We start from the raw sequence: 12938 nt of genomic DNA, 5'->3' as shown, positions 1-12938 counted from the left end.
AGAGCACTTCTCATAAAACACTCAGCACATGCCAGGGTAAAAACTCTTAGAAAACATCTGCTTATTTTGTAGACAGAATAATGAAGTTAAATAGAGTGAGAACACTAGAAAAATGTGATGGGAAAACATATTGATACGCCACAATTGCACTTATCACCATTTATAAACCTAATTAACAGAAAAACTATTCACTTTACCTAACTTTAAATTTGAAACACTAGTTTCACATAAATATCTCATTTTGTTTGGATACAAAAACTGGTAGAGAAAATCTTTCAAATGTGGCACTTTTATTAAAATAAGAACACCATAAAGTGACAACATTCACTTTTTGCCTGGGAAAAAAAAAGATAAGTAGGAGCATGAAACTTCTGAAAGCTCTAAGTATTCTTTGATCACATAGCCAGAAAGAGCTGGTTAAACTGGTTCTCGGTGGTCACAGCTAGTAGATCATAACCATCATTTACCAGCAGTCCTGGTTAACTGGGGAGGTCCCAGATGACTGGAGGCTTGCCAATGTGACTCCCATCTACAAGAAGGGCCAGAAGGAGGATCCGGGGAACTACAGGCCAGTCAGCCTGACCTTGGTGCCGGGGAAGATCACGGAGCAGTTCATTTTGAGGGCGCTCACGAGCCATGTCCGGGACAACCAGGGGATCAGGCCCAGGCAGCACGGTTTCATGGAAGGCAGGTCCTGCTTGACCAACCTGATCTCCTTCTATGACCAGGTGACCCGCCTAGTGGATGAGGGAAAGGCTGTGGATGTGGTCTACCTGGACTTCAGTAAAGCCTTTGACACTGTCTCCCACGGCATTCTCCTAGAGAAGCTGGCGGCTCACGGCTTAGACAGGTACACTCTTTGCTGGGTAAAAAACTGGCTGGACAGCCGAGCCCAGAGAGTTGTGGTGAACAGAGTTAAATCCAGTTGGCGGCCGGTCACGAGCGGTGTTCCACAGGGCTCAGTACTGGAGCCGGTCCTGTTCCATATCTTTATCAATGATCTGGATGAGGGGATCGAGTGCTCCCTCAGTAAGTTTGCAGACGACATCAAGTTGGACGGGAGTGTTGATCTGCTCGAGGGTAGGAAGGCTCTGCAGAGGGACCTGGACAGGCTGGATCGATGGGCTGAGGCCAACAGTATGAGGTTCAACAAGGCCAAGTGCCGGGTCCTGCACTTCGGCCACAACAACCCCATGCAACACTGCAGACTGGAAAGGCTGGAAAGTTGCCCAGAGGAAAAGGACCTGGGGGTGCTGGTCGACAGCCGGCTGAAATGAGCTGGCAGTGTGCCCAGGTGGCCAAGAAGGCCAACGGCATCCTGGCCTGTATCAGAAATAGTGTGGCCAGCAGGAGCAGGGAGGTGATCGTGCTCCTGTACTCGGCACTGGTGAGGTCGCACCTCGAATACTGTGTGGGCCCCTCATTACAAGAAAGACATGGAGGTGTTGGAGTGTGTCCAGAGGAGGGCAACGAAGCTGGTGAAGGGCCTGGAGCACAAGTCTTATGAGGAGTGGCTGAGGGAACTGGCGTTGTTTAATCTGGAGAAGAGGAGGCTGAGGGGAGACCTCATCATGCTCTACAACTATCTGAAAGGAGGTCGTAGCGAGGTGGGTGTTGGTCTCTTCTGCCAAGTAACTAGCAATAGAACAAGAGGAAATGGCCTCAAGTTGCGCCAAGGGAGGTTTAGGCTGGACATTAGGAAAAATTTCTTTACTGAAAGAGTGGTCAGGCCTTGGAACAGGCTGCCCAGGGAAGTGGTGGAGTCACCATCCCTGGAAGCATTTAAAAGACATGTAGATGAGGTGCTTAGGGACATGGTGTAGTGGGCATGGTGGTGTTGGGTTGACGGTTGGACTTGATGATCTTAGAGGTCTTTTCCAACCATAATGATTCTATGATTCTTCAGTTTTGCTGAAATGGCACATGTAGATTGAGCTTTCTAAACTCCCAACCACTAACCATGGGAGTGTGAGAAGTAACCTACGCTTCACGCACACAAAGTGTGTAAACCCCCTCTCCCTCATTCTGATGTCCCTAGAGTCTCAACTATACCATATTTGAAAATCAATTTCAACTGAAAAATTTTGAGGTCAAAGCCCTCACGTTAGCTTGGTGAGGGTCTTTCCTATTTATGAAAGCTCTGCATCTACGGAGCACATGTGTTCCTGGTTCATCAGTCAGCGTAACTCGAGGGAGGTGATTCTGGCCCTCTACTCTGCTCTGGTGAGACCCCACCTGCAGTACTGCGTCCAGCTCTGGGGTCCTCAGCACAAGACAGACATGGACCTGTTGCAGCGGGACCAGAGGAGGGCCATGAAAATGGTCAGAGGGCTGGAACACCTCTGCTATGAAGAAAGCTGGGAGAGTTGGGGTTGTTCAGCCTGGAGAAGGTAAGGCTCCGGAGAGACCTTATTGCAATACTTGAAGAGGGCTTGTAAGAAAGAGGGCTTATAAGAAAGATGGAGAGAGACTTTTTCCCAGGGCCTGTAGTGACAGACCAAGGGGCAACAGTTTTAAATTAAAGGAGGGTAGATTTAGATTAGACACAATGAGAAAATTCTTTATGAATAGGGTGGCGAGACACTGGAACAGGTTGCCCAGAGAAGCTGCGGATGCCCCATCACTGGAAGTGTTCAGGGTCAGACTGGATGGGGCTTTGAGCAACCTGATCTAGTGAAAGATGTCCCTGCCCACGGCAGGAGGGTTGGACTAGATGATCTTTAAAGGTCCCTTCCAAGCCAAACCATTCTCTGATTCTGTGATAAATACGCCACATCTCAGCACACTGGCTTTATATTTTCCTGTTGTTTAAAAACTCTTTTGCTGTACACAGCAATAGGTTGTACCGGTTACATGTTAGAGGTTTCTTTTCCTATGAAATTAAATTAATTATTAAACTGCCCATGATAAATGAAAAGCAATTGTTTTTAGACACCATACTTTGCTAGCTATCCTAAGAAAAACACAGGCAATAGTAAAACAGGAGACTACACTCGGTAGTAACTCAAATTTCATGTACAAATAAATTTCTTTATTCCTATTACAAATGAAGAAGTTCTATCCCCTTTAAAATCATGCTGAACTGTGAGATTTTCTGCATTTGGCATACAACTGGTAGAAGAATATCTAAGCAGAAACAAATGTCATATCAATTACATCAGTACACTGTGTGCTGGTGGTTATGATCACCCTTCAGTCATGAAGGTGTCGTGGAATATTACACAGACGAATCCTTCAGGGGAACAAATCTTCTTCATAATTTGTAAATAAAAATAAACAAAGTAAACAAAAATAAACACATTTCAAAGTGATTACTTGCAATCAAATGCAAAACTGTTACTCCAATAAACAGAAATATGTATGTTTTCTTCCCCTTGTTAATACCCTCCATAAGGCAGACAGACATCCTTCATAATACAGGTGATATTTTGTGAGGTGAGACCCACTAAGTTGAATGTGACAGCGTATTAATTGGACTTGCACCGACTCATTACTACCTTGGTTAAGAGGGATATACTGAATTAAGAGAGGTGAGAAGTTGGTTTAATATGCATAAGGGTAGAATCACGTGGGGAAACTGATATTGAATAAAAACAAAAACTGCCTGTCTCAAAAATGCCAGTTACTTCTTGATCTTAGAAATTATTATCATCTTGAAGAGCAGAGGTTTAATTCCAAAACACAGGAAAAGTTGTTTAAGCATAAGAAAAAATTTTTTACTGTGAAAATGATCAAATACTGGAACTGATTGCTCAGAGAGAATTTTGGAGGATTTTCCATCCTTGTATATATTTAAAACCTGGCTGGACATGGTCCTAAGTAACCTGATTTGGCTGATCTTGATCTGAGCTGAGGGTTGGAGCAGGTGGTCTCCAGAGGTCCCTGCCAGCTTCAGCAGTGATGTGTTCCTGTGATTGTTAGGATAGAAAAATGTTACCTTGAATGGCTGTGAAAGCCAGGGTTTTCCTTTTATGTATCAGCTCACTTTTAATAGACTCTATTATTAATGATTGAACCTAGGATGCACATCAAAATCGAAACACAGCACTACTGTCAACTTCCAGCACAGGAGGTCTAGCAATCTATGTAAATATTCACCTTTGTAAACCAAGTCAGACACAGCGGCAGTGCTGTCCAGAGGAACAGGATTTTGGGATTAATAGGAAAAGGCAAAGGGTTAAAAACTGTCCTCTGCTTATGCCTCCCAACACATGACCCAAAAAAAGGAAATATTTGGGCATATAACACACTCAAAAAATTGGTACACCAGTACATGATGTGGACTAGTACAGGGAACAGTTAACGTATCCCATGGGACAGAAAGTTAACCACACAGAAATGTTTCTATTTTTTTCTTTTTTCTTTTTTCCTCTCTTTCAGTAAATTACTAGTTCAAAACCAGATACTTTTTCATTAGTGTCCAGAATACTTTATCCCACTCTTTCATCTCCCCTTGTTGCAATACATAGAGTCAGCCAGAGAAATCATGACAGGTATTGATGAAATACAACAATCTAGGGAGAGAAAGGTTTCATATAAAATGTACAGCTTATCTTTTTATGCTAAACAACACAGACCCAGAAGAATATCTACTAGAAATGTAGATAGTTTTCACTGCAAACCTTACAATGTGCTGCCTACCTTTGTCATCATAACAACATTTCCCATTTCCCCAGGTTTTCTTTCAAATCACTAAAGAATCATTTAAACTCCTTCTATCTTTATATTCCTGGAGACAGGGATTCCCTTTTCATGAAAATTGCATAGGGAGAAAAAAGTTTTAGAAGAGGAAAAAACTGTAAATTACAGCCAACATTCACATCAACCAAATGCTCTGGTATATTACCTAAAGCAAAAAAAGCTTCCACTCAGAAGCTAAATTCAGAATGACCTTGTGCTTTTTTCAAAAAGGCTGGCAGCTGAGATCATTGGAATAAATTGCGATAGACAGTGCTTTTCTCTGCATAGTTAGAAGGCATGTCTAGTACATGAATTACCACCAAGTAGGGAAAAAAACCAACCAAAACACAAAAGAACATTGTTCCATTTCTTTGTAAAATAGTGGTAAATATAGTCTACAATAATCATGACTTTAAAGAAATAATGAGGTTTTCATCAACTTTATTTCACTATCAAGTATGTTCTACCCTTTTCAATTCTACATACATAAATTAATGGTCTTCTTTATTGGCCTCTACTGTTAACAGCCTAAGCATCTGTAACTACATTTCCTCAGCAGGCAGATCTCAACTGTAATGTTGTTTAAAAATATATATTGTAGCTGTGTTAAAGCTCACTAAATCACTGAGTCAAAAACAATGAAATGGAAAAGAAGCTGGAACTGCTAGTGAGTGTTTTAATTGAGATTTAAATATACAAATTGAAAGCCAACTCCTCACTATTCACTTTTGTAAAGAAATTGTTAACAGTAATTTCAGAAAGCAGCAATTTTCAAAAGGGTATTTTTTTTCAATTCATTCTCTTGCAAACACAGAAGCAACCTCTGTCAAAGGACTTTAATCTGTGAATCAGACCGCATGTGTCCTCAACTTGTTTCTATAATAGCAGCTTTTCACCAGAATATTTTGATTGACAGATTCTTATTTTTAACATCTGCCTCTATTGGGAGCAGCTTAATGTTAAGACAAAAAATACACTTGGGGTTTCAAAGCAAGTGGAAAAACTCACAGTTCTGATTAAACGAGAACTGCTTCTAATCCCATTTTCCACTGTGCCTTAAAGCATCCTATATAAAGAAGAAAACACATCTTGTCACTTCTGAAACATTTAAAAAAGAAAAAGGGGGAAAAAAAGAGTACATGTAACTTACCATTAAAGTTTACTGCCCGGATATAGCTAAGTAGTTCTTTACCATCAGTTGTGCTCATCCTCGGGCAGAGACCAATATATCCAGGACAGAGATCTTTATGCATGTTGTGTAGTGCATAGGCCATGGAATACACTGCATCAATTACAAACTGAACTTTTCCTTCTTGCTCATAGGCTGAATCTCTTGAAATTCTTTCTAAGCCTAAGGAAGAAAGAGAAAGAGTCAGTTTACTTCTATTTGTGCGTGTGTGTGTACGTGCATGTGTATTTGCGCGCAAAAATTTACAGTAGAACATAAATAATTACATTCAGATTGATAGGTAAAGTTGGGACTCATCTATCTGTCACCTAAATAAACAAGACAAGGAAAAATATGGCCATCTGGTTTTGCCTCTAATCATTGTACATTGTGCCAGGTATATAAACAGTATGTTGAGTTCTGGGCTGGGAAAGAGGACAGAACATTTCCTTACAAGAAAAAGAAATATAGACGTATGTATTTCTACAATCCAGTAGAAAAACTCTCTTTCCACTTTATTGACTTTTTTTCAACAGCTGTTTATTGTTATTTATAGGACACTTCTACAGCAGGCTGCCATTCTGTTTTAGATAAATTTAAGGCTACCTTGATTTTTATCCCTGTCTATTGTTTGATAAACATTATTTAAACATGTCAGGGAAAAAAGCTGAATGCTTGCCAAGTGATGTGGCCATCTGTCTCCATATTGAAAAGTGCTTATTCTGAGACTTTTTTCCTGTATTTACTAGTGAATTATGCTTCATATTGAGAACCATGTACTGTCTGCTATTTCCTACAGGGACATTTTTCCTTCCAAGGGAATACAGAGTAAATCAATACAGTATGAAATTTTGATTCTGTGGGAATTGCCCACATTAATCATCTATGTCCAAATCCAAAGAACCTTTTACATTTATAGGTGATAGTACTAAGTGGAAAAGTTAAGAAATAAAATTAAGGAAAATTATGTTTTAAGTAGACAACCAACATGAAATCCCATTTAAGTAGACAACCCTATGAAATCATAGGAATTCAGCCACTGATTTCAAAGGCTCAAAATCTTCATTTACCAAGGGAAAGAAGGCTCTGCAGATCTTGGCATGAAATCTGCCCTGCTAAATTCTACACTGAGTCCCATTGACTCAGTGAACACCAGATTAAATACCTAGGTTATCTACCAGATTAACAACTCATTCAGTTTGAAAACAACCCACTCACATTATTTAAGACTTTTTACAGATTAACCAAAAGTTTATGCACCTTTTTTTTTTATTTTAACATTCCATATCTTATGTTTTATATTTCTTTTTTTTATCTCTAAACACAGGTTTTTATCAGTTCAAGATATAAATATTGTCGTATCTAAGTTTTTAAAAGTGCATTGTTTATGCCTGAAAATATACCATATGCAAGATCTTTCTTTAGACAAAGTATGCAAGCCCATACGACATGAAAAAGAAGCCAGGGAGTCTAGTCAGAAGCCTTTCTTTCTGTTTGCCTGCTGCATTTCAATGCCACCGTCTCACATTACAATGATAGCATATGAACAAATTTGTAATCTGACAATCAATCAGTAGTGTTTTGTGCTTTAAACATCCCTGAGCACTGGGAGTGATAGATAGCCTTGAAAAATTATGATGTGCTTTTATTTCTCCTCAGGGATTTGTCAAAAAAAGATAAAATCACTACCTCTTGAAAAGGTACTAACCATTTGGAGAGAAAAGCATATAACTCATTTTTGTGATTTGTTACAACTTCATAGACACTTTTCAAGACATGATATCTAATGATTAGCAAATAATTAGTAAATAGTGCAACTCTACTGCAAATAAATAAACAGAAAAACTTTTCCTTGCACATGCTGAATATTACACAATTATTAGTTGCAATGCATTTCCCAGACAAAAAATAAGATATCAAAGATGGAAGAGACGTGGCTTCATTAGATTGCAACTTTATTAACTTATTTCACTTGGGATCTAGCTTCCAGCACTAAGTGATGGGTAGAGCTCAGGATCAGTACCTTAATTGTTCCTGCCTTTTTAAGGACTGCCGGACAGCAAGTGAAGGACAGGATTTACAGAACTCCTGCAGGAACACAGCAGTCAATAACCCGTACGTGCTCCCAAGACCTTCCTCATCCTCTAAACAGGGTGGTCAGGAGCAGTTTGAAGGACATATATCTGTTTTAATTGCTAAGCCAAATGTAATTCCCTTATACATCAGATGGATGGATGTGTATGTTGAAGGGTGGGAGGTTAGTGAAAGACAGAAGGGAATAATTTTCTATAATAAATGCTAAGTCATAAACCACTAAAAGTTGCAAACACTTATGCAAGTGCATTGTACTAAGGGAAAAAAAAATCAGTGTTCCACTCCTCTATGTTATACTGTAGTTTAAACACATATAGGATTTGCATAAACTTCTTCCACAGCATAACATTTTACCTTTATTCTTCACAGATATGTGATCAGAAACTACTTTATCATATAAATTACAGAGAAAAAAAAGAGTTTATTAAGACTGAATGTGTTTCCTTACATACAAAGTGGTGATGAATACCACAGAATTATCAGTTTTAAACCTGTCAAACCCAGAAGGCAATAGACAAGTAGAGTCTCTGTGCTTTGCGTAACTAAAAAAAACCAATAAATTGGATTATGTGATCTTTCTTTTTGAGGTTTCTCTTCATCTTCTTTTTCTAGAATTCTCAAAAATCTAAAACAATAATTTATAAAGATGACAAGAACTCATTAACTTAATTAACATTACACTACCCTAAATAAATTTTAATGTATAGGAGTAAAATTATGTCTATTGTCTAAGCCGTAAATATGGTCAGCTGTTACAGAGATAATATTACATGTTTGGAAGACATGATTATAATTTTTCTTCAGACTTGTATATCAAGTAATAACAGTTTCATTTATAGCTTGACTCTGAGCTCTACAAGGCATATTTCTATACACACTGGTGACTTGAAAGAATATAACATTTTGTATCTCATAATAGAAATGTTTTAATGCTTTCTTAATGATCACTTCAATTTCTCATTCTACAGTTTTCCCTCTGGAAAAAAAATTGCTTAGGCTATGTCTTTATCAGAAAGGAATGAGAAGATATTCCCAACTCTTGAACCCAGGCACTTGATACCACCATGGTCTGACAGTGTGTCAAGAACTGAGACAAGAACTGGGCTCACACTATCGCTCCCTATTCTGATCTCCAAACAAAGGAAACCCAGAGAAATGTGCCATGGTGCTTCCAGCAGGTCTTCCAATCCAGCTGTTGAGAAGTACAAGCTTGTGGGGAATGTCAGCAAGATGTCAAGACTTTCCCCAACCAATGGAAAAAATACATAGATACATGTACTAATGTTGTATCTTGGGCTAGAGAAGAGCTAGGAGAGGTTTAACACTAGCCCAGGAAAAGTGTCAGCTGTTCCTGGCTCCTTCCATTTGAAATCTCTTTTGGGAACCCTAGAGTGAGCACAGGAATGATCCTATAAGAGCCTGTACCTGTGAAAGAGTTGCTACAGCTACTCTTGCACTTCCCGAGCAAGAGTGACAAGCTGGACTGTTGCAGGAGGTATTGCCTCCATACCTTCTAATCATTTCCCCCTTTGTTCCTGCAGTTCCTGCAGATGTGGCTGTCGCTCCTAGTCTGGGGGGGAAGGCAAAGCAGGTGATATTGTCAATTCCCCAGATATGAACTGGGAATCAAGACATTACAGGGAACATAATCAAGAGAAATTAGGACTTTACAACAATAAATTAAAATGTATCTTAATTAAAAACTTAATAACAGCATCCAGTAAGTAAATAAAGATTAATGTAATATAACTAAGATAATTAATTCATACATGGGTGATGATATCACCTGTGGGATACAAACTATCTTAAACAATCAAAACTTTAGTTGCTGATCTCACCAACAGGGGACTAATCTGCTAGATGATAAATGTTGCATAATTCATCTAAGTTTTAGAAACCATATTCTTGATGATGATGATATGTAGAAGTAACTTCTGCTCACATACAAGCCCACGGCAATAGGAACACTTCAGAGCAAAGTTCCTAGTTATTATTCTCTTAAGAATACAAACAATTCTAAATAAGACAAATGGATATACCTGTTTTGTTTCCATTTATTCTCTGTTTTCATTTATTGAAAGCAATTTATGTAAAAATGCAGCCTACATTATCTCTTATGAGTATTTCTACAGTTTCAAGAATCCATCCCATATATCTAGTTAAAATCTTAATTTATGCTACTTGAAGACCAAAGGGTGAAGTCAAGGACCTTGTATACAATAGTTGGTTAGAACATCAGATTTGAGCAATGTTGTGAGGGTGCAGGGTTTGAGAAAGGTTTTGGACACTGAACAGCTTTGGGAGACAGGAGTGGGGCTCTATAGTTTAGAGGAATAGAGATATCTGGTATGGGGATGCAGTGTGCATGGGAATAAGATCCTAATTTTGACAGAATAATCATCATAAGCTCAGGTTCCAAGCTTAGAAAAATAGTGCAGTCAGAGACAAGAAAGTAGGAACACATAACTAGAGCTCCATGTAGGAAATAGGATGCTTCAGGTGTTGTCTTGATTTCCTAATCTCTAGTCAATGGTTTTTTTTTTTTTTTTATGTCAATATCCTTTAATACCATTTTTTCTTTGTTTTGTCTAAGACTGATTGGAACACAACTGGCCAGCTCACTTTTCATCTTCAGTTCAAATATTGGTTCAGTGTAAGCCTTCTGTCATTGTTTTGGGGCACTAATTCTCAGAAGATTATCAAAATCAAAGTTAAAAACTCAGAAAACTTCCAACTTTCCTCTCCAAAAACTCTCAGATGGAAATTATAGAAATGTTCTTTTTAAAAACTCTCACCTTTAGTTGTTGCAGTGTGTCATAGTCTTTCACTTAGTTAAAATGCAAATTACTTTTTCATCATCATCTGGTAGGGTTACATCTTTTATTTCACTAACCTAAAAATATTAATGTAATACTTGTGATTTTCCTGTGTGATTATTGATACATCTAGCAATGGACTAATATTCTATGTCTGCTTGAAAAACTCAACTGCTGATTATAGACTTCCATTTATATTATTTTAAGCCATTATTTCTATGTTTGCTATTGCTTAATTTATGTATCTTACTCTTATGGTTGATAGTTTCGGTCAAAATCAGTATTTATCAGGAAAAAAAAAACAGCTTTAAAAACCTCCCAAGACTTGCACATCTTGCCCTTCTGTTGGGGAACAGCAATGTGAACAGTTGACTTAGCAGTAACAGAAGTCCTACTGCAGGAGGGCCAGGAATCTCCTAAGCATGGATTTGTCACCGGCAGGGAAAGATCCCTTTCCAAGAGCTTGTATTCCTCCCTCGTTTCCACATTCCCATCCACTCTTCTGTCCCTCTGTCCCCTCTCGCATGTGCTGAGTGGCAAATCAGCTCTTTTGTGGACTGTGTTCTAAATAAGGAGAGAAATCTTTCTGGGCTAAGGGTGGAAGGACAAGTAATGTGGAGGGGGGGAGAAAAATGACAATAAAAATTATTGTGAAAATGATAACAGGTAAAATGGTTATTCATGAACAGCTTTTATTCTATTTGCTTCCCTTTACCCGGCTTTGTTATATATGCTTGAACATAATTACAGCTTAAAGACGGTGCATCTGTGCAACTCTTGGGGTTTTTTTTTCCAAACTTCTATTTTGACAAGTCTGGATCTTGGATATCTAGTAACATTTTTTCAGTTCACAGTTACAATTCACATTTTTTACTCACTGCTAAATTATTTATTCCCATTACTGTCTCACAAAACAGTTTCACTTAAGCTGCACTTGGAATCAAACAAAATCAAAGATAAATATTATTGTGTTGAGATTTATCTTTCTGTGCGTGCCAATCACAATCGCAACTAAATCACAATAATTTTTAAGCAGGCTCCCACTACTCTTCAGCTCAGGCTTGATAGTCCTCTATTTGTCAGAACTGGTTAGAAGTTCCCATCTTTGCAGCAACAGTTTATTCCTCAGAAAGTTGGCACCTGTAACTGCAAGCCATTTCAGCAGTCTCAGCAGGAAGCACCACGAGCGTATGTTGCCCCCATTGAAGTCTTCTTGATTATTCAGCTGTTTTCCTCACCCATTATAGAGTTTACTCTCTCTGAACAAATAATGCAGCAGAGATCATCATCTTCTGTTACTCAAACTTAAGGGGATGGTATACTTTTATGGTGGGGGAGTTGAGTTTTCTAATAGCTGCACGGTAACTGCGATGCTTGTTTTGTGCATGAGTTAGTTCACAGAGAGCATCACAAAACCTGCGGCTCCTTTGTAATAGTATGGTGTCAGTTTAGGAAGCAATTCAGAGAACAAGTTAAGGATTATATCAATTTTCTCAGCCACTCCAAAAAGAAAATTGAGAATGTAGAAGCAATGACAGTGAAATGAAGCAGTTTGACTGTCTACTCTTCTCCAACAACAGAGAGATATGGTTTTGTGGTTAATGAACTGGCACTTGATGTAATTTTTCTGGGGTTATGCCTCTTTACGCCAACTCAGAAAAAAAAAAAAAAGAAAAAGAAGACAGCAAGACCAATTAGGAAAAGTCTGAGAAAGAAACAATTTTTCAATCCCTAGAATAACATGGAGATTTTAAAATACTTCTTACCCAGAACGGGGCTGAAATCTCACATTTTTAATACACTTTTCAAATAGAAAATACCAAAAAGAACATTTCACGTAAGTGAATATGTTTCAATAATTTTCACTTTAACATCACCATAAATGAGAAACTAGCTTTTTTGTTTGCCTGGTTCTTCAAATGAAGTACCTTAAAAAAATCTATCCCTGCTCACAAACATTTTTCATTGGAAATACCATAACATTTTTCCTGACCTTCACAGCAAATCAGAAATTTGTTTCAGCAAGACACTTCTAACAAATGCACAATGGTATATATCAAAGTGGAAGTAAACCATTATTCTAGTCATATTGGGTTTTTTTGTTCCTACTACTATATGTGACATTTACTAGAGAGTTTTCTCTTAGAAAAACAAACTGAAGTTGCATTGCTAAGAGAAGA

At 38.3% G+C, this 12938-nt stretch overlaps 1 protein-coding gene across 1 annotated transcript in view; it reads right to left on the bottom strand.

Annotated features, from left to right (window-relative positions):
* The window catches only part of GRM8 (glutamate metabotropic receptor 8), a 376332-nt gene that overhangs the window by 136353 nt on the left and 227041 nt on the right, over positions 1 to 12938 (bottom strand). The window contains exon 7 of the mRNA XM_075146659.1: positions 5831 to 6031. Coding sequence (XP_075002760.1) covers positions 5831 to 6031 — 201 coding nt within the window. The remainder of the gene's footprint in view (positions 1 to 5830; positions 6032 to 12938) is intronic.

This window comes from Calonectris borealis, chromosome 1 (genome assembly GCF_964195595.1).
Source record: "Calonectris borealis chromosome 1, bCalBor7.hap1.2, whole genome shotgun sequence".
NCBI classification, from domain to species: domain Eukaryota; kingdom Metazoa; phylum Chordata; class Aves; order Procellariiformes; family Procellariidae; genus Calonectris; species Calonectris borealis.
This window is presented reverse-complemented; position numbering and strand designations above follow the sequence as displayed.